This window comes from Lutra lutra, chromosome 5 (assembly GCF_902655055.1).
Source record: "Lutra lutra chromosome 5, mLutLut1.2, whole genome shotgun sequence".
NCBI lineage: Eukaryota > Metazoa > Chordata > Mammalia > Carnivora > Mustelidae > Lutra > Lutra lutra.
In genome coordinates this window covers 126,377,320-126,399,716 of record NC_062282.1, presented here as the reverse complement: position 1 = coordinate 126,399,716, position 22,397 = coordinate 126,377,320, and the positions used below count along the sequence as shown (strand labels likewise).

Below are 22,397 nucleotides of genomic sequence, written 5' to 3'. Positions count from 1 at the left end.
TTCTATCAACACCCTCTTAAAAATTCATGAATCAAAACACAGATTCAGAAATTAATGGAAGCATGAACCTGAAGATCACAGTTCCAAAAGCCAGCTTGTCTTTTATTGTCATGCAGGAAAAAAAAAAAAAAACAACTCTCCCTGGGAACTTAGTTTAATTAACTACTGAAATATTCTATTCTAAGGATTATTGACACTTTAAATGGATTCTTTCTGAAGTAGCTAACAAAAACTTTTGTTGGGAGATTGTTAAGAAAAAACAATAAATTAGAGCTGGTGAAATGTAAGTAAAATGGTTATTCCTTATTTGAGAGAAACAAATGGCAAGGAGCTGATCCATTCCTTTTCTTGTGAGCAGAAGAGAGAGAGAAAAAAAAAATCTTCCAAGATCTGCAGTAACATTGATTCAGGGATTCATATTTCCCAAAGACACTAACTGCACCTTTTCTTTATTTCTGCTCTTGAGACAGTAGGACAAATAAGATTTTAGAACAAGAACTAGAATAGAGAAATGCTGATTTGTGTTTATGTTTTCCTTCCTGACTGCTTCTTCCTGGTGCCATGAAGATTTTAACAAGTGGATGAATTGTAAGATCTAAAAATTATTACCAAATGGTAACACTAGATAAACAGAGAAAATGAAACCAAATGATGTAATTCTTCCATTGGTTATAAATTTCTAGGAATTAAATAAATATTAAATACATAGTATTAAACATTTAGAACAAGTAATCTCTTTTTTTAAAATTAACATATAATGTATTATTAGCCCCAGGGGTACAGGTCTGTGAATAGTCAGGTTTACACACTTCACAGCACTCACCGTAACACATACCCTCCCCAGTGTCCATCACCCAACCACCCTCTCCCTACTCCCCTTCCCCCGCAACCCTCAGTTAGAACAAGTAATCTTTAAAAAAAAAAAAAAAAGAACAAGTAATCTTTGAAGGTCATAAGTAATTTCCTTTATTCTCATTTAACATTTATTTTTACCTCCCTACTGTTTTTTTTCTAATATGGGACTTCAAAGCAAGATGGTGTATGTATGTTTATATTTCAATTTACAGTATGTATAAGATGTATACAAGATAGTGCCTATGAAAGTGGGCCTTAGAGATAACTTGAACATGAATTCTGATTGTGCTGGTTGCTAAGTCTAACCTTGGACAAGTGATACTACATCTCTTTGTCCAAATATTCTCCTGTATAAACAGGTTAATAGTAGCTACTTCATGGTGGTGTTCTAAGAATAAAATGAGTTAATATGGTGGCCTAAGCCTGGTACATGAACACTTTAAAGGGTAGGGACAGTTTTAAGGGAATTCCTTTTTTGATCCCGAAGCCCACATACATTCTGCCTGAGAACTTGTGGCTGGGAAAGGGTCATGTTGGAGAGGTCGTGCCTCTTTTCTTCTCTCTTTTCACAACTGTCCTTTCCCACACTTTAAAATAAGGTGCATCTCTCGCCCATCCAGAGTCTTACTCTGCTGCTTTCACTTAATGTAGAAATTCTTCAGTGCCAAGTAAAGGGACTATCTGAAATAGAGTTGTCAGTGTTGAGATGGTGAGTGACACTAATGAGTTGAATTATGTTTTTCTGCAAGTCTGGTGATTTTTAATTCTTTACTTTCAACAAAATTGAAGACGGACTTCATTGAATTTTCAGCTGATAGATCATTAGAAATATTAAGGATGATAAGAATAGAGGAGTCGGTCATTGCTATCTACCTCTGTATGTGAACAAGTTTTTTAGCTTGTTATGTATCCCTGGTCACAATGTATTTTTTTAATTTTTAAAGATTTTACTTATTTATTTGACAGAGAAAGACACAGCAAGAGAGGGAACACAAGCAAGGGGAGTGGGAGAAGGAGTAGCAGGCTTCCGGCAGAGTAGGGAACCCAATGAGGCTCCACCACAAGACCCATCCCGGGATCATGACCTGAGCTGAAGACAGATGCTTGGTGACTGAGCCACCCAGGCGCCCCCTCACTGGTCACAATTTAAAAATTGTTTTATATCATATACATATACATATATGTACATATTTACTGTTTGCTTTTTTTGTTGTTGTTTTGGGGATAATAGGTATCAAATTATGACCTATACAAATTATGACTAGCTCATAATTTGTATAATACCAAGCATTATTCTGGTTGTATTTCAAAGCCCACTCATGTTCAAGGGAAAGACACAAAGATCCCACCTCTTGGTGGAGAGCTGCCAATGACATATTGTGAAAGAGTTTATTGGGTGGGATGTATTATTGCAACCATCATTGAAAAACAGAAAATACTACATATTATAAGAAGGGAAAACACTACAATTTCGAATTTGCAAGCAGTTTTTTGTTTCTATAAATGAGGAAGCTTGAATTTGCCTTGGAGATCAGCTGTTTCTTCTGTTCTGGGGAAGAAATCTAAACAGTTTATTAGGGCTTTTCCTGTGGTCAGTCAATATTATATTCTGAAATGAAGGGATATACAGTGAGGGATGAAATTACTCTGCATTGTAAAAAAATTTTTTCCTACTAAGAAATGGAGCCACATCTCTGAAATTTGTTCCCTTTCAAAACAAAAAACTCTCCACTTTCATTTCTAAGGGAGTCCTTGAGAGAGTTCTGGTCCTGAATTCTGAGCAGGACAGTCATGCTGAAGGACACTCATTTGTTTAGGAGCTAAATGTAACATGGCAGGATACTGGGAACTAAGGGTAGACATGTTCACAAGCAGGTATGTTGGAATGGTTTGGCCAGGGGATTCCTGGAATGGCTGTGTGTAACGTCCAGTTTTGAGAGGTTTTTGTTTTTGTTTTGATAATTCTGTCTTCTAATATGCTGGAGACTTCAGTAGAATTTTGGTTTACATGACATTTTACTGTCATTTTTTTTTCCTTTGTCAACTAAGGAATGGATTTTGTTAGGATAACCAACTTGTCCTGGTTTGCCCAGAATTTTCTGGTTCTACCACTAAAGGTCCTATATTCCAGGAAATCTCTCCAGGCCCAGGAGAACCTAGATGGTTGGTCACTATAGCTGAAATCAACACTGGAGGTGAACTTTTTGGGAGAAGGGGATGATAGCTTTGGGAAAGTTGGGTTCAGGTCAGGAAGTGGCAACCTTCAGAAGAGATGGGCCATCCTTGAATCAGGAATCAGTTCAGGTTTCAAAAAAATGTTAAGAAAAGGTATCCTAATCTTAGAAATAGGCACAAGAGATTACTGGGCATCATTTTAGGGTCATGCTGGGTACTGAAGTTCACAGAAATGTTATCTAATTCTCTAGTACCTTTGCTTGACTTACTGTTTTAGTAATGATTATGTATTTTATATCTCTGTAAATGTTGTTATTAACTTGTAGAAGCTGATGTGCATAATTATTTTTTGATAGCAGTGCAAATGAATTTTGTTCAAGAGATGAAATTATTTCTGTCCCATAAAAAGAAATGAACCCCTTGGGCGCCTGGGTGGCTTAGTGGGTTAAGCCTCTGCCTTCGGCTCAAGTCATGATCCCATGTTCCTGGGATAGAGCCCCGCATCGGGCTCTCTGCTCAGCAGGGAGCCTGCTTCCCCCTCTCACTCTGCCTGCCTCTCTGCCTACTTGTGATCTCTGTCTGTCAAATAAATAAATAAAATCTTAAAAAAAAAAAAAAGAAAGAAATGAACCCCAGAGGTTATAGTTTTAGTGCCCTGAAGAATATTAACAGGTTTTATATTTTAATTAGTGTTCTTATTCTACTACCCTTTCTTTAAGCCACTATAAATACTTTGATTTTTGGAACATCTTGCTAGTTTCTCTCATTATTGAGGTAAATTTGATACTGCTAACTTTATTTGGGTGAGTGATATTTTCATCTTGTTGAAAATCATATTTTGACATTAGAGATTTATGGAATATACTAATATTCCTCAGAAACAGCCCAGAAATTCTTGGAGGGAGAGAACCTCCACGTAAAAAGTTGAAGTCTGGGTTCCCTACATCTTCTCTCTCTGACAGGGCTGGAGAGATGATGAACATGAGATTATAAATAAGAGATTAGGTCTTCCTAGAATGAGGAAGTGTTCTTGTTTCTCCTTCATTCTCAGTGTCAGTGCCCCCAGGACTTCATCTTTTTCTCTACCCGCAATTCCCTCCTCTTAGAGGATTCTATCAGTGATGCTATGGGGGGTCTGGGGTGGGGCACCTTCTTCCCTGCACTCAAACTAAAGCAACTGTAAGTCAAAACTTTCTCTTATCAATATGGACCTCTTCGTAAAGCTTAATTGTACCACATAACATAATGATCCTAAAAGAGTTGGTGTTGCTTTCCTCAGTCTTGCCAAAAATGCTTTCCTTGGAACATATGGGAGATGGAATCAGAATAAAACTGTATGTACACATATAAGCATATGTGTGTGTTGTGTATCTTGTCAGGGTCCTAAGAGGAAAACAGAAACCAGAGACCACTCTACATATTTTTTAAAATGAAGTTAATACCAGGAATTGGTTAAACAGATAATGGAAAGACTGAAAAAACAATTAGGAAAGGGGAGGCACTCCAGAAATTAGCAAGAGCAGGAAACTGCTCCACCTCTCCTGCTGGTTGGACAGAGAAAGAGAAGGTAGTGTTCCTGGAGCTCACTGGCTCATGTCAAATGACAGGAATTGGATCCATAGGGAAGATGGAGCTATTGTTAGAGAAGCCTCCAGAGCAGGGAAAGGAGACAGATTTCTTCCTTCTTTCTACCTTCTCTGAAAGGTCCCACTGGATGGTCCAATAGGGAGCAGTTGATTACAAAGGTAGCCCCTTTGAGAGGAGAAAAGAATAGCAGAAGGGGAAAGAAGGAGAGTAAGAGGTATGCCAAGCACACATGCACTATTTAGGGGGACACAGAGTAGATCAATAAATGTTAAATTCCCATTTCTTCCAGTTTCTAATTTCATTGGCCATTTAGATTGTTTATCTGATTACCATGGGTGTAAAAAAATCTTTTTTTCCAAAGATTTACTTATTTATTTGAGAAAGAGAGCGCATACTTGCCTGCATGCTGGATTGCAGGATTGCTTGTGTGCAGGGAGAGGCAGAGGGAGAGAGTCTTTAGCAAACCTCCTGCTGAGCCCAAATCAACCAGGGCTTGGTTGAGATCATGAGATCTCCATGAGATCGTGACCTGAGCTGAAGCCAAGACTAGGATGCTTAACCGACTGAGCCACCCAAGCGCCCTAAACGTGCTTTCATAATATACCCCAGGACCTTGAATTAGGTCACAACTTCCTGAGAAGACGAAGGGCTGTCCTGCTTTGAATTTCTTGAAACTTACCCTGCTTTGAAGATAATCAACTTGGTCAGGGTAAATAAGCAGTCACTCTCTCAGTTCCTCTACTCACTTCAGTACTTTTTCAGGATCTCTCTCTTTTGCCTGGCCTCCTAAAAATCTTCTTTCCCTGTTTATGATGCATCCCTACATCCCACAAAACCCCCCAGATCTTTCACTGTTTATTTATTTATTTATTTATTTATTTAAAGATTTTATTTATTTATTTGACAGAGAGAGCGAGCAGAGGCAGACAGAGAGGCAGGCAGAGGCAGAGGGAGAAGCAGGCTCCCCGCCAAGCAAGGAGCCCGATGCGGGACTCGATCCCAGGACGCTGGGATCACGACCTGAGCCGAAGGCAGCTGCTTAACCAACTGAGCCACCCAGGCGTCCCATCACTGTTTATTTTTAATTCAATTGCTATCCTATTTCACACATGCACATGCAAAATACTGGGATTCGTGATGAAACTAATTATACCCCCTTTTTGCTTTGAGTTCTGAAACGTTTAAAAAGTAGATACAGAAGTGAGGTAAGGAGTAAAATGGTAGCTGTTCTGCTAGAAAAGCTAGATCAAAGAGCACAGCTGGCACTTGAAGGTGAATTACACATTTCCTCCCACTGAATCATATTTACCACTTTGTCAGAGGTCAAGAGAACAGATAACTTGCAGGCCCCGATCCTGCATGCTCAATCCTGACCTAATTTCATCAATTTGATAAATTAATCCTTCTTCCTGGGGTCTTTTCAAATAATGAGGCAGACAGGGTGATGGGAAATAATCCCCATTAGGTAATATAGGGGAAGGCCTTTTTCCTTGAGGAATGAGAGAAGTAAATGTCTCCCTCCGTCAAACTACTACATACATCAAATGTCATTCAATCTGCTGAAACCTACCTATGGACCAGTTTAACCCCTTTCGTTACCAATTTGTGTATAATCAATCCTGGCCTCAAAAATTTGCAAATTAGACATTCCTGATTCCTAACTAAGGGAATTTAAAAATCTGATTAAATGTTTAAAATTTGAAAAGTTCTGTGTTGAAACTTGTTTTATAAATATATTATGCACTGTTATAAAAGTTAGTACAGCATAAAAAAATACACTATTGCACACCTAATATAGTCAGTAATTCCGACTCTTACAGAGTACTGGAAGCATGAATAATTCTGTAGTTTATAATAACTGAAAATATTTTCCTGCAAGAAAATGTAAGTAACAAATGTAACAGCATATGAATTCTACTTTAAAGTGTCTAAATCCATTTCTTTTAGATTTAATATAAAAATGAAAGTATATGCCCACTAGATGGCGGCAAACTAAATCTTTAAAAACTACCTCTGATGAAGCAGAGGCTGTCATTAAGTTGGTAGGCACTAGGAATTTAGACAGAAACCATGACTTGCAAAATACACTGGCAAATCGTAAAAGCTATCAACCAGGTTGTGGTTACAGACTATCTACATTGGCTTCCTAACATCAAACTCTTTGAACATCAATTCCTTTGGACCCGTATGTTCGAAGATCACACCACAGATAAAACTGATTCAACAGTAACTCCTCACAGTCTGATGAGTTCTGAAAATATAATCATTCACTGTGACAGAGACTGACCTAATTTACAAATTCTGACCAGTCTTTGCCAAGCCCACCGTGTGACTCAGTCTAGAACCAAATCCTTTCAGTACCCATCCTTCCCTGACTCCCTCTTGTGGTGTTCACTCTGGCTTGCTAGAGGTGGTAGACTCATAGAGGTATTGGCCTTGTAGAAGTGTTCCTACTTGTGTTGATTGGGAGCTTTAATACACCAATGAAACATGCTGTTTTCAAATTTATTAAGGGATTATCTTCAACATTCCCTATGATAATTAAAATAGATTTATTTTAGGGGCGCCTGAGTGGCTCTGTCAATTAAGTGTCCAATTCTTGAGGCTGAGGCTCAGGTCTTGATCTCAGGGTTTTGAGTTGGGCTATGTTGGGCTCCACACCTAGCATGGAGCCTACTTAGGAAAAAAAATAGATTTATTTTAGGTAGTGTAAGTTAAGTTCTATCAACAGTACAGAAGCAAAGCATCAAATATCCTGACAAAAACTTTCTCCTTGACCAAATTTTAGACAGACCTCCACCACCCTCTTTTCAACTAATCTAAAAACAGTCTTGGCAAAGAATTCTGCTAAGACATCATCCCCCTACCCTCCATAATCGGATCACCCTTACTGTCTGATCAAATTCCTCGAACCCACCTTTGGTCTATAAGTCCTTGGCTTGCTTTTAGCAAGAGTCCTGTTAGCAAGAATCCCCTCATGCTTGATGTCTCCTCTTAGTAATTTTCTATCTACCGACCCCCTCGGTCTGCTCTTTAGCTGTAAATCCCCACTTGCTTTGCTGTATTTGGAGTTGAGCACAATTTCTCACTGTTATTGCAAAGTTTTTGTTTGTTTGTTTTAATTTTTAAGATTTCCTTACTTACTGGAGAGATACAGAGAGCATGAGTGGGAGGGGCAGAAGGAGAGGGCCAGAGAATCCCAAGCAGACTCTGTGACAAGCATGGAGCCTGTTGCTGGACTCATTGTAACAACCTGGGCCAAAACCAAGAGAGGATGTCCAACCAGCTGTGCCATCCAGGTACTCACAAAGTCTTGAACAAAGTCTTCCTTTTCATTTTAATAATTTCTGTTTTTTTTTAATGTTTAACTTGTTTTCAAAACATTAACATGTAATCTAGCAATCATTCTGAATGGCTTTAAATTTGGAGATATATATATATATATATATATATATATATATATATATATATATATATATATATATATAGTTAAAGCACATTATTTCTAACAGGAATTCTTTGCTAAAGGTCTTCTTCACCATCTATCTTTATATTCAGCAGCTTATAAGTTTATTGATTGACCTAAATAATTTTCTACTGTCTCCAACCTCAATCTACTCAACCATTTTGCACACTGAATTCCTAGACTTCACTAGCTAATGAGTAAAATTACTTTATGTTCATTTCAAAATTATACATTCTTTTTTTTTAAGATAGTGGGGTTATGGCCCATTATTGTTTTCTTCTTCTTTTTAAAAAATGTTTTATTTATTTATTTGTCAGAGAGAGAGAGAGAAAGAGAGGGCACAAGCAGGGGGAAAGGGAGAGGAAGAAGCTGGCTCCCTAATGAGCAGGGAACCCGATGTGTGACTTGATTCCAGGACCCTGGGATCATGACCTGAGCTGAAAGCAGACACTTAATGAACTGAGCCACCCAGGAGTCCTCAACATCATACATTTTTCATTGTAGAACTCAGCTCTCCCAGATACTTCCATGTGCCCCCTATTTTCACAAAGATGTCAGTCAGGGGTCATTCCTGAGCATCTACATACATTTTTTTTTTTTTTTTTTTTCCCCAGCTCATTCCCTTCCAGAGTCATTTGTTAGTGGAATGCTGCTTCAGGTAGCCTTAAAACTCTTTATTACAGTTTTTAACTTTATTTCTAAGTGTCTTCAGCTTTATCTCTAAGGTACCTCATGGTAGACATTGATTGTGGCTGTTATGTTTCTTATAAACCGTTACTTAATCAAGTTCATTAAGGATACTTTCAAGTGTTGTCCTCTCACTTTGGCCTTCTGTGAGAGCATATGCTGATATATTTCCTCCTCAGTTAAGTCAACTTCTACCCATTAATGGAGGATCTAACTTATAGAGGGCTACTATGCATAGTAGGTACTTTTTAATATATAGGTTTATGATTATAATAATTTGATAAATAATTATCTTTGTTGAAGTACTATATATTGGGAACTGTGCTAGACACTTTTAGCATATTACTTCTAACCCACACAATAATCTTTCAAATAAGTTACCATTATTTTAATTATACAGATGAAGAACTAAGGGTGAGAGTGTTTAAAAGAATTCTCCAAAATCATGTAATAACTAAGCAGAAGAGCTGGATCCAAAGTCTAGGTTGAATTCTCCATACACAGTGCTTCCTTCATGCCCCAATGTTTGTTTTTCTCTGGGTTTAAACATTATTTTGCATTTCAATTATCCAGCAGTTAGACCTTTCACCTCAATAAACTTGGGAGGTGAGGTATTAAAAACTGTCACTGCATTAGATGAGCGAGGAATCAAGCATCATTTACCAGAGCAGCTAAGCAAACCAGGGCCATTTACTAAAGGCACAAATAGTTCTCTATCCCTCAATAAGGAAGTCATTCCTGTGTTAAACTACATTACGGTAATTTTTGCCATCATGTTGTTTTTCAGCTTTATTGATGCATTTGCCAAAAAGAGTTATATGAAATACACTCAGTAGGTTAATTTAGTGACTTGTTCTTCCTACATACATGTTTAGAGGTTTTAGCTAAAATAAATATTATATGGAGGATGTTTAATAGCACCTCATAAACATTCATTGTTTAATTCAAGCTTGTTTCTTGAAATGTCTTAAGCTCTTGAATTGCCTAATTTCTCAGGGATTGCCTTAGTTGGTAGCTATATTCACGGCCCACATTGAAATTTTACTTGTTTAAATTACAACAGTTACTTGTTAACTTCTGGAAACCATGCAAAATTATTTTAATATCCATGTTTACAGATTCAAAGACAGTTTTTTCTATATTTAGTATTTCCAAAATTGGGTTCTGTTTTATAACGTTGTTTACATTTTATATGAAAAGTTGCTTTAAATCAGTGACTCATCTTTCAGAAGAATACTCTGCATATGAAGATGTTCATTTCAGTATTGTCAAAGCCAAAATCAGAAACAAGCCATACCATCAACACGGGATTGACTAAATTACAGCAAATTCATACATGGGATTTTATGCAAAGCTTGAGCCACCAAATAAGAATATCGAACATGGATTGTTCGGTGTGATGTTTACTAAGGTTAAACGTGCAGGGCAAACAAAGTTCTGTTATTTCTTCTTAAATACTTAGTCTACAGTCCTTGTGGTTGGATGGTAGTACCCTCTATTATATAATAAAAACCTCATGGTTAGACATTTCTCCACTCAAATAAATGCTATTATTTTAAAAAAAAGATACAATGAAATCATTTAGCTAGCTTTAAAAAATTTATTATAAAAAATGGGAAAATATCAATTTAATATGAAATAGAGTAAAAGAATTGCTATTAATTCTGTGATTTAAACACATTTCACCCCCAAATAACTTACAAACTTTTTCAAAATGAAAAGGAGCCTCTGTAATCACACTCTACATTATGGTAGCCACTGGACCTATATGGCTATCAAGCATTTGAAATGTAGCTAATCTGAACTGAGACGTCCTGTAAGTATAAAATACAAACTAAATACTAAAGACTTACTGGAAACAAATACAAAATAGTCCATTAATAATTGGTGATTTCAAAAATATTAATTACATGTTGAAATGCTAATGTTTAGGACATATTACTCAAATTAATTTACCTATTTCTTTTTAATTTTTTTGTGGTGGGGACTAAAAAATTTAAAATTATGTATTTGCTGACATTTTATTTCTATTGTACAGTACTGCTCTATAACTTGGGTTTCTTACAGACTCAGAAACTTCAGAGGTCTCGTTTTTGGCTAAAACTGAAAATAAATTAGTGAAGCACCACTTATTATTTCATTTTCACACTCCTTTGGACTTTAAAAAATTTTTTTCTGATCAAGACAACAACCATAAAAAAAGCCAAATTACATGGGCAGATCTTCCTCTAAGACCTCATCTTTCTATCAGTAGGCAATTATTTTAGTAAACAACACTACAGGTGTGGTTGCCCTGTAGTTGAGGGCTCTCTAGCTCATACTCTCTGTTACAGTGGAAAGGCCACATCTTTTTATGACTGTCATCTGCTGCTTCCAGTAGTGATTTCCAGACTTAACTTTCTTAAAGGGCTAAATCATCTTTTTCTCCATGGGTATTTTAAACATTGGCTACTGAAAATATGACTATACTTTCACATAGTTGTTTCTTGCATAAAGGATTACTCAAGTAACCCTGGAAGCAAGTCAAAGGTCAATAGGTATGATACCATTTATCAGTTTGGGGCACTTCCCTTGTATTCTTAATTTCTTGTGTGTTTTTATCATGAAAAGGTGATGAGTATTTTCAAATGCTTTTTCTGCATCTACTAAAATGATCAGGTAAATTTTGCCTTTTGTTAATCTGGTATATTTCATTAAATGATCTTCAAATGTTAAACTAAACTTGTATTCTTAGAATAAATTCCACTTGATCGTGGACTATAGTTCTTTTCATATGTTGTTGGGTTTGACTTGCTAATATTTTGAGGTGATTTTTTTGTTTGTTTGTTTATTTTGTTTTGTTTTTTACAGTCCTTGACATCTTTTTGAAAGATATTTTGATGGATAAAGAATTTTTGGTTGGAGACTTTTCTTTTATATTTTAAAGATAGAGTCTGGACTGCATAGTTTTTGATGTTATAATTTACTATTACTTATTTAATTTTTAACAGTTTCATTACTTATATATTTATTTTAGCATAATTTACTTTTATTTTTTTTTATTTTTTTTTTAAAGATTTATTTATTTATTTATTTGACAGAGAGAGAGATCACAAGTAGACGGAGAGGAAGGCAGAGAGAGAGAGAGAGAGGGAAGCAGGCTTCTTGCTGAGCAGAGAGCCCGATGTGGGGCTCGATCCCAGGACCCTGAGATCATGACCCGAGCCGAAGGCAGCGGCCCAACCCACTGAGCCACCCAGGCGCCCGCATAATTTACTTTTAAAATTTGTTTCTCTATAAACTATACTTCTCTTTTCTGTGACTTCCTTCAAACCGCTCTAATTAGGCTTGATTTTTAGCAACTTGACTGTGATATGTGTAAGTATATTTTTCTTTGTATTTATCTTGCTTGGGATTTTCTGAGATTAACGCTTACGTGGTTCTACATCTTTCACTAGTGTTATAAAATTTGTGACAATTGTATCCTCAAATAATTTTTCTACCTCATTTTCTGTCTCTGTCTCTCTCTCTCTTTCTCTCACTCTCTGGTACCTCAATTATACATGTGTTAGACCACTTACAACTTATTTTCAGACACTGTATAAGAATGTGTATTTCAGACTAATGTATTTACACCTGGAAGTGATGATTCTTCTATCTGACTGTCAGTGTAGGTTTGTCAGTGTTGACAGGGGCGGAGACAGATTGGGCTTTTGTTTTTGCTCTATTTATCTTTAGCGTATCACAGGCTTCAAATTCTTCTGATGGGGATTGAAACTTCCTTACTTGGTCTGGAACCTGGAGTGCTTGAGAGTGTTTTGTTAGTGTTATTAACACTAACCTACTCTCAGCCTTCAGTGGGTCTAATATGCCTGCACCACAGAGGGGGCCTCCCTCTGCTCCCTTATCCACCTATATTGGTATAGTGCCACTGATTTGTATTCATACAAATCTCATAATGGAAGCAGGGGATAGGTTCCCCTGGACCAGCCACAATCTTAGTCCTAAGTGTCTGAGTCTCAAGGGTTGGACTTTGCTTGTTTTGGTGCCAGGTCTCGGGAAGGTATAATGTTCTTGCTCCTCCCTCTTTGTCAGACGATTTGTATTTCTACCCTTCCTTCTTGTGGTAGCCAACCTTTGGGTGAAACAGGATGTTTTCCTGCCTCTCTTTCAAGGACAAATGGCTTTTCCTCTGTTCCTCTTGCTTTGCAAGTGACTAGAGGACAGGAGAGTTTCCTGCCTCAATCCCAGAGACAGAACTGCTTTGGCTTTGCTTGATAAAAGGCTCAGGAACATGAAACTTCAGAGCAGGAAGGTAAGCAATGGCAGAGATCTGACATATGGGTGTGGATTCCCCTTGTTTTTGAGGTTCCCGGGGTTTCTAAACCATTATGCTACCCCTCACTTGTTCTTTAAGAATGAAGATTTCAAATGTTTTCTTTTTATCTTCTTTTATGGTTGCTTACCTCCTCCTTCTGTGTTCTACCAAAGGTGAGTTCATGTTTCTCATCCTTCTTCCTAGGAGTTTGCTTCCCTCTGAAAGCAATCCCCTGGTTGCTTTGCAAACGTAGCTCTCCAATGGGCTTAAAAGGGATAATTTTTTATGTTATCCAGGGTTTTTTTTTTTCTTTTGGTTATTATTGTCGTTAGAGTCAGGTGACATTCTGTTTGGCTCTGTATTCTGAATAGAAGCAAAATGTCTTAGAATAATTTCTTTTGAACAGAGCCATCTTTTCCCCTCTGCCCTCATGCAGTACCTAGTTGGGTACCAAAGCACAAGGATGAGTCCCCCTGCTTTCCTCCTTCCTAGGCATCCTATTTCCCTTATGCTTATTAATGTCGTGAAATAATGTGAGGGGATACCCTAGTTGAGAATGATGAATATGGAAAAACCAGGGCATTTTTTCTACTTATGTAGTGATTGTTTCTTTGACAAACTAGGTCTTGTACTAAAGGCAAAATAACATTTCCACCCACTGATCTACATATAGTAAGGCAAGCTGAGGATTCAGGTTGGAAATAGTGTCTGTGGTACCCTTTTCCACAGCTTTTCTCAGTGATTTTTCTCCTAGCACTTGCCAGCTGCACAATATTTTGTTGAAGACCTGGATTGTTTTTAGTAACACGATGTCTAATCCATTGGAAGGAAGATCCTTTCATTTCTCCTGTTAAGTCAACCCACCTGTATATATGGCCTGAATAACTTACATATCCGTCTGAGAAAAGAAAGCTGATAAGAAGGTGAATTTCTAACCATAAAAATATACAAGTTTCATATCCTACTACTGTTCTCCTATATTCTTTTTTTTTCAGTAAACTTTTTATACCTGAGACCTCCCTAAAGAGGGGTCCCATCCCCCTCTTTAGGGAGGAAAATAATAATGCTTTCTACTCTTGGTTAAGGATAGTTTCTAGGGCAAAAATGTCTATGTGTAAAACACTTAAGAGCATTCCTTGGGGGTATTTTATGATCTTTGCTGGTTTCTCTAAATGTGGTAGAAGTGTCTTTTTCATGTCTCTCATTTCTCCTGGTGCTTTAACAATTTTCAGGTTGCTTATAGTGAGATCATCCAGTTCAAAAAAACATTACAATAATGTTATAACATTAGATAAGTCTGGAGAAATCGGAGGAGAGTTCCACTATTGCCTCACTGCACATTTCTCTTTCCTTGCTTCCTAAGAAAAAGTCTTAAATCTAGCATCTTTTGACTTCCATGAGAATTACTCTGGCACCCCCTGTTTGTGTTAGCAATGATCAGAATCTAGTAGTACTATCTTCCTTCCCTCCCCACCCCCACTCCTCTTCCCCACGTGGAAGCAGAGAAGGAAACAGCCTTGGAAGTTCTCTCTGGGCAACTGTCAGCCTTTCAGGGACGTTTGCTTTCTGCCCAAGGAGAAACGTTCCCCTCTGGAGGCTTGGGCTGCAGGCAGCTCTGGGGGCCACCAGTTTCCAGACGTCCAGGCCGGCTGGCCTTTCAGTAGAGCTGGTAGAGCAGGAAATCCCTGGAAGCAACAGGGCACACCTCCTCTGGCCCAGTGCCGCCCTCTGTGAACCAAGGCCTCAGCCTCCGCAGGCCCCAAGCCGCCATGCCAGACGCCCTAGCGGAAGTGGAGCCGAAGGCTGCCCAGCCTCAGGTTGCTGAAAATCCTTTGGAGACGGAACAGGCAAAGCGCAAGAAAAAACCCAAGCTTATGAAGATTTTTCCCACTAGCTTGATCAAGTTCCACACTTTCCAAAACAAAGAAAAAGGTCAGGCTGGGGCCACATCCCCCATTACGAAGAAGCCAAAAGAAAATTTGGAGGGTCCCTGCGGCTTGGGCTGTATAGTTATTTCCAGATGTCAGCGTTTCAACACGCTCCATTGCTTCCAGGTTTTCTACGGCCTCCTGATCACGTCTCAAGGTGAGCTTGAGTGGGTGTGGCGGGCATTCTGGGGAAGGCAGCCCCGGGGCGCCTTGGGACAGGCGTGAATGGGGGACCCCCTGTGGTGACCCAGCTTGAAGCAGCTGTAGTCTCTCAGGCTCTCAAGGTCAGTCTGGAATCACAGCAGGTTAATCGGGCCATTACCTTGGGTGTGTACCCCTGTCATAGCTTTACCTCGGAAGGTACGTGAGAGACCGTCCACTGTACACAGTGTAGGTGATAGGGGCCTGGCCTCCAAATAGGAAGGGGCTGTAGAGTCATTTAACGTTGTTTGGTCAGGGATCCTGGGAAGTACAGGGTTGAATTAACTGGGGAGATTAAAATAAAATTGAATATGGTGTTTGTGAGCACCAGTTTGTTTTCGGTTTCTCCTTACAATTTTGAGACTGGCTGGCCAAACTGCTTGCTGCCTGGATTTGGTATCCTCACATGTGAACTGAGGAGGTGAAGTGGGACCTCAAACAACCTATACCAGAGAACTCAGACTGGCAAGTGTTTTATCTTTGCTCACACAGTTAAACAAAGCATGTGAATTTGAATGCCCTTAGAGGGGGTGTCTGTTCTTTATTTGGCCTCAGCCCTCACCACTCCCTTTATGCTCAAGATTCTTTACTATCCTGTTAACACTGATGGCATTGAAGTTTCCTGGACATGATCTCTCTTTTTGCCCTAAAATGTTATTTCTAAATAAGTACAATAAAAAGGCTGTGTGTGATAAGAACCACATGAAAGGGACACATAAATAGCAATAATTTTATCTTGATTTTATTAAAGAAGTTTCTTGGGGAAGAGGTGTTTGAATCATGCCCTGATAAATAGGGTACAGCTGTGATAATGGAATGTAGTTAAGGAGTATTGTATACGGAAATGAATGTATGAATGAGTGAATGTTTGGATAAATAAAAACTCAGATACAGGAAAGCCTTGTTCCAGAATGGTGAGTGATGAGTTTAGCTTGGATGATGGTTTCACTTAAGCATCCAAAGGCAATTATATTTGTTTTATTCATTGTGTCTCCTTAAGACCTAATTATAGCGACTAAGACAGAAAAGACACTCATTAAGTACGTACTAAATGCATAAATGAATTAAAAAAAGGAAAAGACAATTTTATGAAGGTCTTTAAGTGACAGACTAGAGATTTTGAGAGGACACTGAAAGTTGTTCACTTCCTCGTAATGTGCTGGGTGACAAGTAAGGTGCTTTACAGGTATTCTCTCACTGATATAATCTCCTTCCTAGGTTGATAATGGGGAGCCATTGAAAGTTTTTGCAAAAGTAGTTCGCAGTGAAGTTTTTTAGCTCCACTACTTTTTAATTGACTTCATATAGATCATTAGCTCAGTTTGGGTATAACATTGGGTCTTCGATTTATAAAAATGATTTATCCATGTGTATTTACCAGTTGATCTATTTATTATTTGTTGTTACCTTTTAAACAATTTTGAAATAATTTCAAACATACGAAAAGGGTGCAAAGTTGATACAAAGGATTCCTGCGTCCCCTCACACACATTCTCTAGTTGTTTACATTTCACCACATTTGTTCCTTCACCTTTCCTTGAACATACAGACTTTTTCAGACATGGTGTCTCTTATAGCTAAAGACTCCAGTGTGCATTCTCCCAAAATGAGGACACTCTTCTTCTTAACCACTATACATCTTTCTCAGTCAGGAATATCAGTGCCACACTACCATCAAATTTGGAATTGGTGGCCTCACTCAGATATTGCCAACTGCCTCAATACTGTCTCCTTTTCCTTTCTGGTCCCATATTCTATCCAGGATCACACAATGGATTTAGTTGTCATATTTTAGACTTCTTTAATCTGCAGCAGTTCCCCCACTTTGTCTCTGTTTCTTTTTTTTTTTTTTTAAGATTTTATTTATTTATTTGCCAGAGAGAGAGCACAAACAGAGGAAATGACAGGCAGAGGGAGAGGAAGAAGCAGGCTCCCGTTGAGCAGAGAGCCCGATGTGTCCAACCTCTGTATGAATTTCTTGAAGTTTCAAATATTTAGTACAATATATTTCAAATATTGAGGACAATGTTTTTTTTCCTAGTTGGATACTAGGGGATAGAAATGCACCTCTATGATAAAATTTACTTAATGTTTAGGAACATGACAAACAATTCTCCACATTGTTCAAGGATGTACACATTCTGACTTTTAAAAGAGTCAGAAATTACGACCTTCAAATATAGGTTATGGGTTATGGAGAGAGAGAAGAATGCATTTTGGGGGGGGTACATGCTTGGCTTCAAATACTTTGATGTTTTATTTCCTATTTTGGGTGATAGATAAGTATTCATTAGATTGTCATTTATTTATTTTTTAAAAAGATTTTATTTATGTATTTGAGAGCGAGAGAGAGCAAGAGCGAGAGAGCATGAGCAGGGGGGAGATGCAGAGGAAGAGGGAGAAGCCGACTCCTCGATGAGCAAGGAGCCTGACACAGGGCTCGATACCAGGACCCTGGGACCATGACCTGAGCCAAAGGCAGATGCTTAACTGACTGAGCCACCCAGGTGCCCCTGTTATTTATTCATTTTTATAACTGAATCATAAAACATTAAAATAAAGATCAGTACTAAGTAAGATGACTGAAAAAGATAAGTATTCTCCAGTAAATCAGTACAGAATAGGTAAAATTCAATTAGCAAATATTTCACAAAGGTTAAGTAAGGCCTGTTAATATTTTTTTTTTAAAGATTTTATTTATTTATTTGACAGAAAGAGATCACAAGTAGGCAGAGAGGCAGGCAGAGAGAGAGAGGAGGAAGCAGGATCCCTGCTGGGCAGAGAGCCCAATGTGGGGCTCGATCCCACAACCCTGGGATCATGATCTGAGCTGAAGGCAGAGGCTTTAACCCACTCTGCCACCCAGTGCCCCAGTATTTTAGAAAACGAATCATGTATTTATGGATCTTAAACAGTCAGAATAATGTAAAGTAAACTTAAATCAATGTAAATTGTTTTGGTTTGTAATGATTATAATGATGTTCTATTTTGTCTCTTAAAATGCATGTTACTGCTTTCTTTTTTTTCTTGTTACATTTTAGGTATTGCGTTTGGTCTCAAAGAACTGAGCATAGACACTTTTGAAGAAGGCAATCATCTGAAAGATGTGGAGGATTTATTGTTGCCTTTGACTTATGATATTTCATCTTTTCTGGTAGCAGTGTTTATAGCATACTACGGAGGGAAAGGAAACATACCAAGATGGGTTACATTTGCCTCCTTTTTAGTGGGATTTGGATCACTTTTATTTGCTTACCCATACTTTACTGAAGGAGATTTTAAAGCAAATGTAGATATTGAAGGTAAGATTATAAAAGGTGTCAAATTATTATTTAAATATCCATCATTTCCAGTATTCTCACAAAATTCCTTTTATAATTGTGTTTTTTATGAGAATATAATGACTGATTTTAGAACTGCTACATTCAGTGTAAATGAAATGTTAACTTAAAAAAAAGGTGTATTGGTGGAAATAACTTTGTAAAAGGTGAAATATTTCACGAGAGATACTGCATATTTGTTGTATGTTTAATTTTTGACTCATTTAACAAAAATAATTGTCTTTTTCAGAAGATATTTGCCAAGAAATGAAGACTGTCCAGGCTTGCAGGAAAACTGTACCATCATTCCATGTGAAATATTTAGTTTCCTTCATCCTGGGGCAGACTGTGCAGGGAGTAGCAGCAATGATTCTTTATATCCTTGGAATAGTCTTTATTGACAACAGTGTTGCCATACACTCAGCTGGTATTTATATAGGCAAGTTTTTTTTTTTTTCCCTCTCTAATATGGTTGACCCATTTTGAATTTTTATTGAGCTTTTTACATCTTGGTGTACATATCTAAACTGATATGTAAGTGCTAATTATTTGCCCTTAAAATAACATTGTAACAAATGATAGATAAGTCGTGTGTTTGACTTCAAAATCACATTAGGTTGCCTAATTCTGAGGAATTGCTTGAGATTTTGAATTATAGACAATTCATCTGAAAGTCATCAAAAAGATAAAGAGAAATAGGAAAAGGACATACTTTCTTAAGTAATAAAAACTACTCTTTCTATGTATTGTGTTTAATATATTATACATAGAACATTGATATATATATATATGTCATATCAAACTATATAGATTACATTTCATTTCTCTGGAAAAAGTCTCAAGTTATTAGATTGAATTGTCTGAATAATTGTAAGTTTAAACTTTGGGGACATAGGTGAGAAGTTGCTGCCATCATGTTCATAAGGGGATAGAAATACTGTTTCACATTTCCTCAGTAGTTGATTCAGTGTGGTGTTGAAATCATCATCATCATTTTACTAAGCACTTTAATGCTTTAACTCAGTTCACCTTTTGGCGGGGCTCAGATATTTTGAAGTTAATGAAAATATAATCTTGTTCATTCTATCAAGGAGGGAAGTGATATGCTATTTAATTGACTACAATGTAGTACATTCTATTTCTAGTCTTTTGTGTCATGGTATCCTACAATAAGTAACCCAGGGGTATATCTCACAATAATCTGTATTTCTTCATGTTGCAATAGCTCTGCTCTTGGTTGATCATCTATCTGTACAGTGTTATCATATTTTTAAAAAAATTTAAAGTATTGGAAAGGTAACTTTAGAAACATAGCATTTTGCACCAAAATAATTATTTTTTCCACGAGAAGTAAGGAAGGTTATGTCAATAAATTTAAATAGATGATATTCATATTTATGATTGCTTTTAGAAAAAAATGCAGTGATTTATTAGTGTTGGCTGAGGATGGCAACAAATCTGTTTGTTTTACTTTTGGTTCTACTGATTAGTAATTAAAATGCACATCTACACACTGCAAACAGTTGCCACCTCTTGCCACCATGGCAGCTAAGGTGAAGTATACAAAGTTGCCACAAAGTGTAATCAGCTATATTGGATTTGTATTTATATTAAATATAAATATATTTATATTATATTAAATATGTCGATTTTAAATAAGATACAGTGAATTATATAATTATCTAAGTCTCTTTAATATAGATACTAGAATATATGAAAATATGTGTATATATATATATATGATTAATTTTATATGTCAGTTTTGCTAGATTTGTTCGGTCAGACATCATTCTAGATGTTTCTGCTATATTTTTTAGATGTGAGTAACACAGTCAGTAGACTGAATAAAACAGATTACTCTCCATTATGTGGGTGAATCTTATCAGTTGAAGGCTTTCAGAGCAAAAATGTAGGTATCCCAAAAAAGAAGCAATTCTTTTTCTAGACTGCTAGATAAAAACTCTGCCTGAGTTTTTCCAGCTTTCTGACCTGCCCTGTGAGTTTTAAGCTTAAGTATGGACTCAATAATGTAATATTAACTCTTACCTGGATTACCAGCCTGCTGGCCTGCCCTACAAATTTGGACTTGACAGGCCTTGTAATTGTATAAGGCAATGCCTTAAAAATCTCTCTCAATATCCTATGGGTTTTGTTTCTCAGGAGGACCCTGACTAATAAAGTAGGACATGAGGATTTCAGAAGTAATCTATTTCAGTGATATAATTTTTATCATGACAAAGCTGGCTTATGTAGTTGTTTGATGTTCAGTATTCATTTTATAGGTATAATGGAAGCTTCCTTTGTATTTGGATATTCTCTGAGTTATGGGATAGCAGCACCCCTTTTGAAGGGCGCTAAGAACAGAACTTCTGCAATTAGGTAAGCCATTTTATTTCCTTGTTTGTTGTTTACATTGTTTGCAATATTTTGGGTAGATACTGTAACCTATAAACATATACACTTAATTTGTAATAACCATATTTTTAGGAAAAACATATGTAAATGTGATTGATATGGATATATATGTACATATAAATCTAGAATATACACTTTTATCTTTAGTGTTTGATATGTAATTTTTAAAAACACTATTTATAATGACAACCTTATTACCATTCTACATAGTTTTTTGAAAAATTGTGGAGAAGCCACATAACATAAAATTTACCATCTTAGCCATTTGTAAGTGTATGATACAGTTGTGTTAGCCATGTATACTTTGTTGTGTAACAGACCACTAGAACTTTTTATCTTGCAAAGCTAAAACTCTATATCCATCACAAATAACTTCTATTTACCCACTTCTCCCCAGACCCTGAAAACCACCATTCTACTTTCTACAATTTTGACTACTTTTTATAACTCATGTAAGTGGGATCATGCAGTATTTGTCTTTTTCGTGCCTGGCTTATTTCGCTTAGCATAATGTCCTCAAGGTTAATCCATGCTATAGCATATGCCAGTATTTTCTTCATTTTTAAGGCTAAATAATATTCCATTGCATGTATATGCTATAGTTCTTTATTTTTTAAGCTTTCATTTTTTATTTATTTTTACTTATTTTATTTTTTCCCCACCTACCCCTTCCCCCCACTCCCATAGCAACCTCAGTTTTGTTTCCTGAGAGTAAGAGTCTCTTATGGTTTGTCTTCCTCCCCGGTCCCATTTTGTTTCATTTTTTTCCTTCCCTTCCCTCCACAACCCCCTGCGTTGCTTCTCAAATTCCTCATATCAGAGAGATCATATGATAATTATCTTTCTCTGATTGGCTTATTTCACTTAGCCTAATACCCTCTAGTTCCATCCACGTTGTAGCAAATGGCAAGATTTCTTTTTTGAAGACTGCATAGTATTCCATTGTATGTATATATACCACATCTTCTTTATTCATTCATCTGTTGATGGGCATCTAGGCTCTTCCATAGTTTGGCTATTGTGGACACCGCTGCTATAAACATTTGGGTGCATGTGCCCCTTCGGATCACTGCATTTGTATCTTTAGAGTAAATACCTAGCAGTGCGATTGCTGGGTCATAAGATAGCTCTATTTTCAACTTTTTGAGGAACCTCCATGCTGTTTTCCAGAGTGGTTGCACCAGCTTGCATTCCCACCAACAGTGTAGGAGGGTTCCCCTTTCTCCACATCCTCACCAACATCTGTCATTTCCTGACTTGTTAATTTTATATACCATACTTCTTTATCCATGTATCTATCTGTGGACATTTAGCTTATTTTTTTTTTAAGATTTTATTTATTTATTTGACAGACAGAGATCACAAGCAGGCAGAGAGGCAGGCAGAGAGAGGAAAGGAAGCAGGCTCCCTGCTGAGCAGAGAACCCGACATGGGGCTCGATCCCAGGACCCTGGGATCATGACCTG

At 37.2% G+C, this 22,397-nt stretch overlaps 1 protein-coding gene across 5 annotated transcripts in view; it reads left to right on the top strand.

Annotated features, from left to right (window-relative positions):
* Positions 1 to 14,592: 14,592 nt before the first annotated feature.
* SLCO6A1 (solute carrier organic anion transporter family member 6A1) overlaps positions 14,593 to 22,397 on the top strand; it is a 74,415-nt gene continuing 66,610 nt past the window's right edge. For 4 of the 5 annotated variants that reach the window (XM_047730440.1, XM_047730438.1, XM_047730441.1 and 1 more), the window contains exons 1-4: positions 14,593 to 15,152; positions 18,238 to 18,498; positions 18,767 to 18,955; positions 20,799 to 20,895. In XM_047730440.1, the coding sequence (XP_047586396.1) occupies positions 14,837 to 15,152; positions 18,238 to 18,498; positions 18,767 to 18,955; positions 20,799 to 20,895 (863 nt within the window). In that variant the 5' untranslated portion in view covers positions 14,593 to 14,836. The remainder of the gene's footprint in view (positions 15,153 to 18,237; positions 18,499 to 18,766; positions 18,956 to 20,798; positions 20,896 to 22,397) is intronic. The other variant, XM_047730439.1, reaches the window with a different exon arrangement.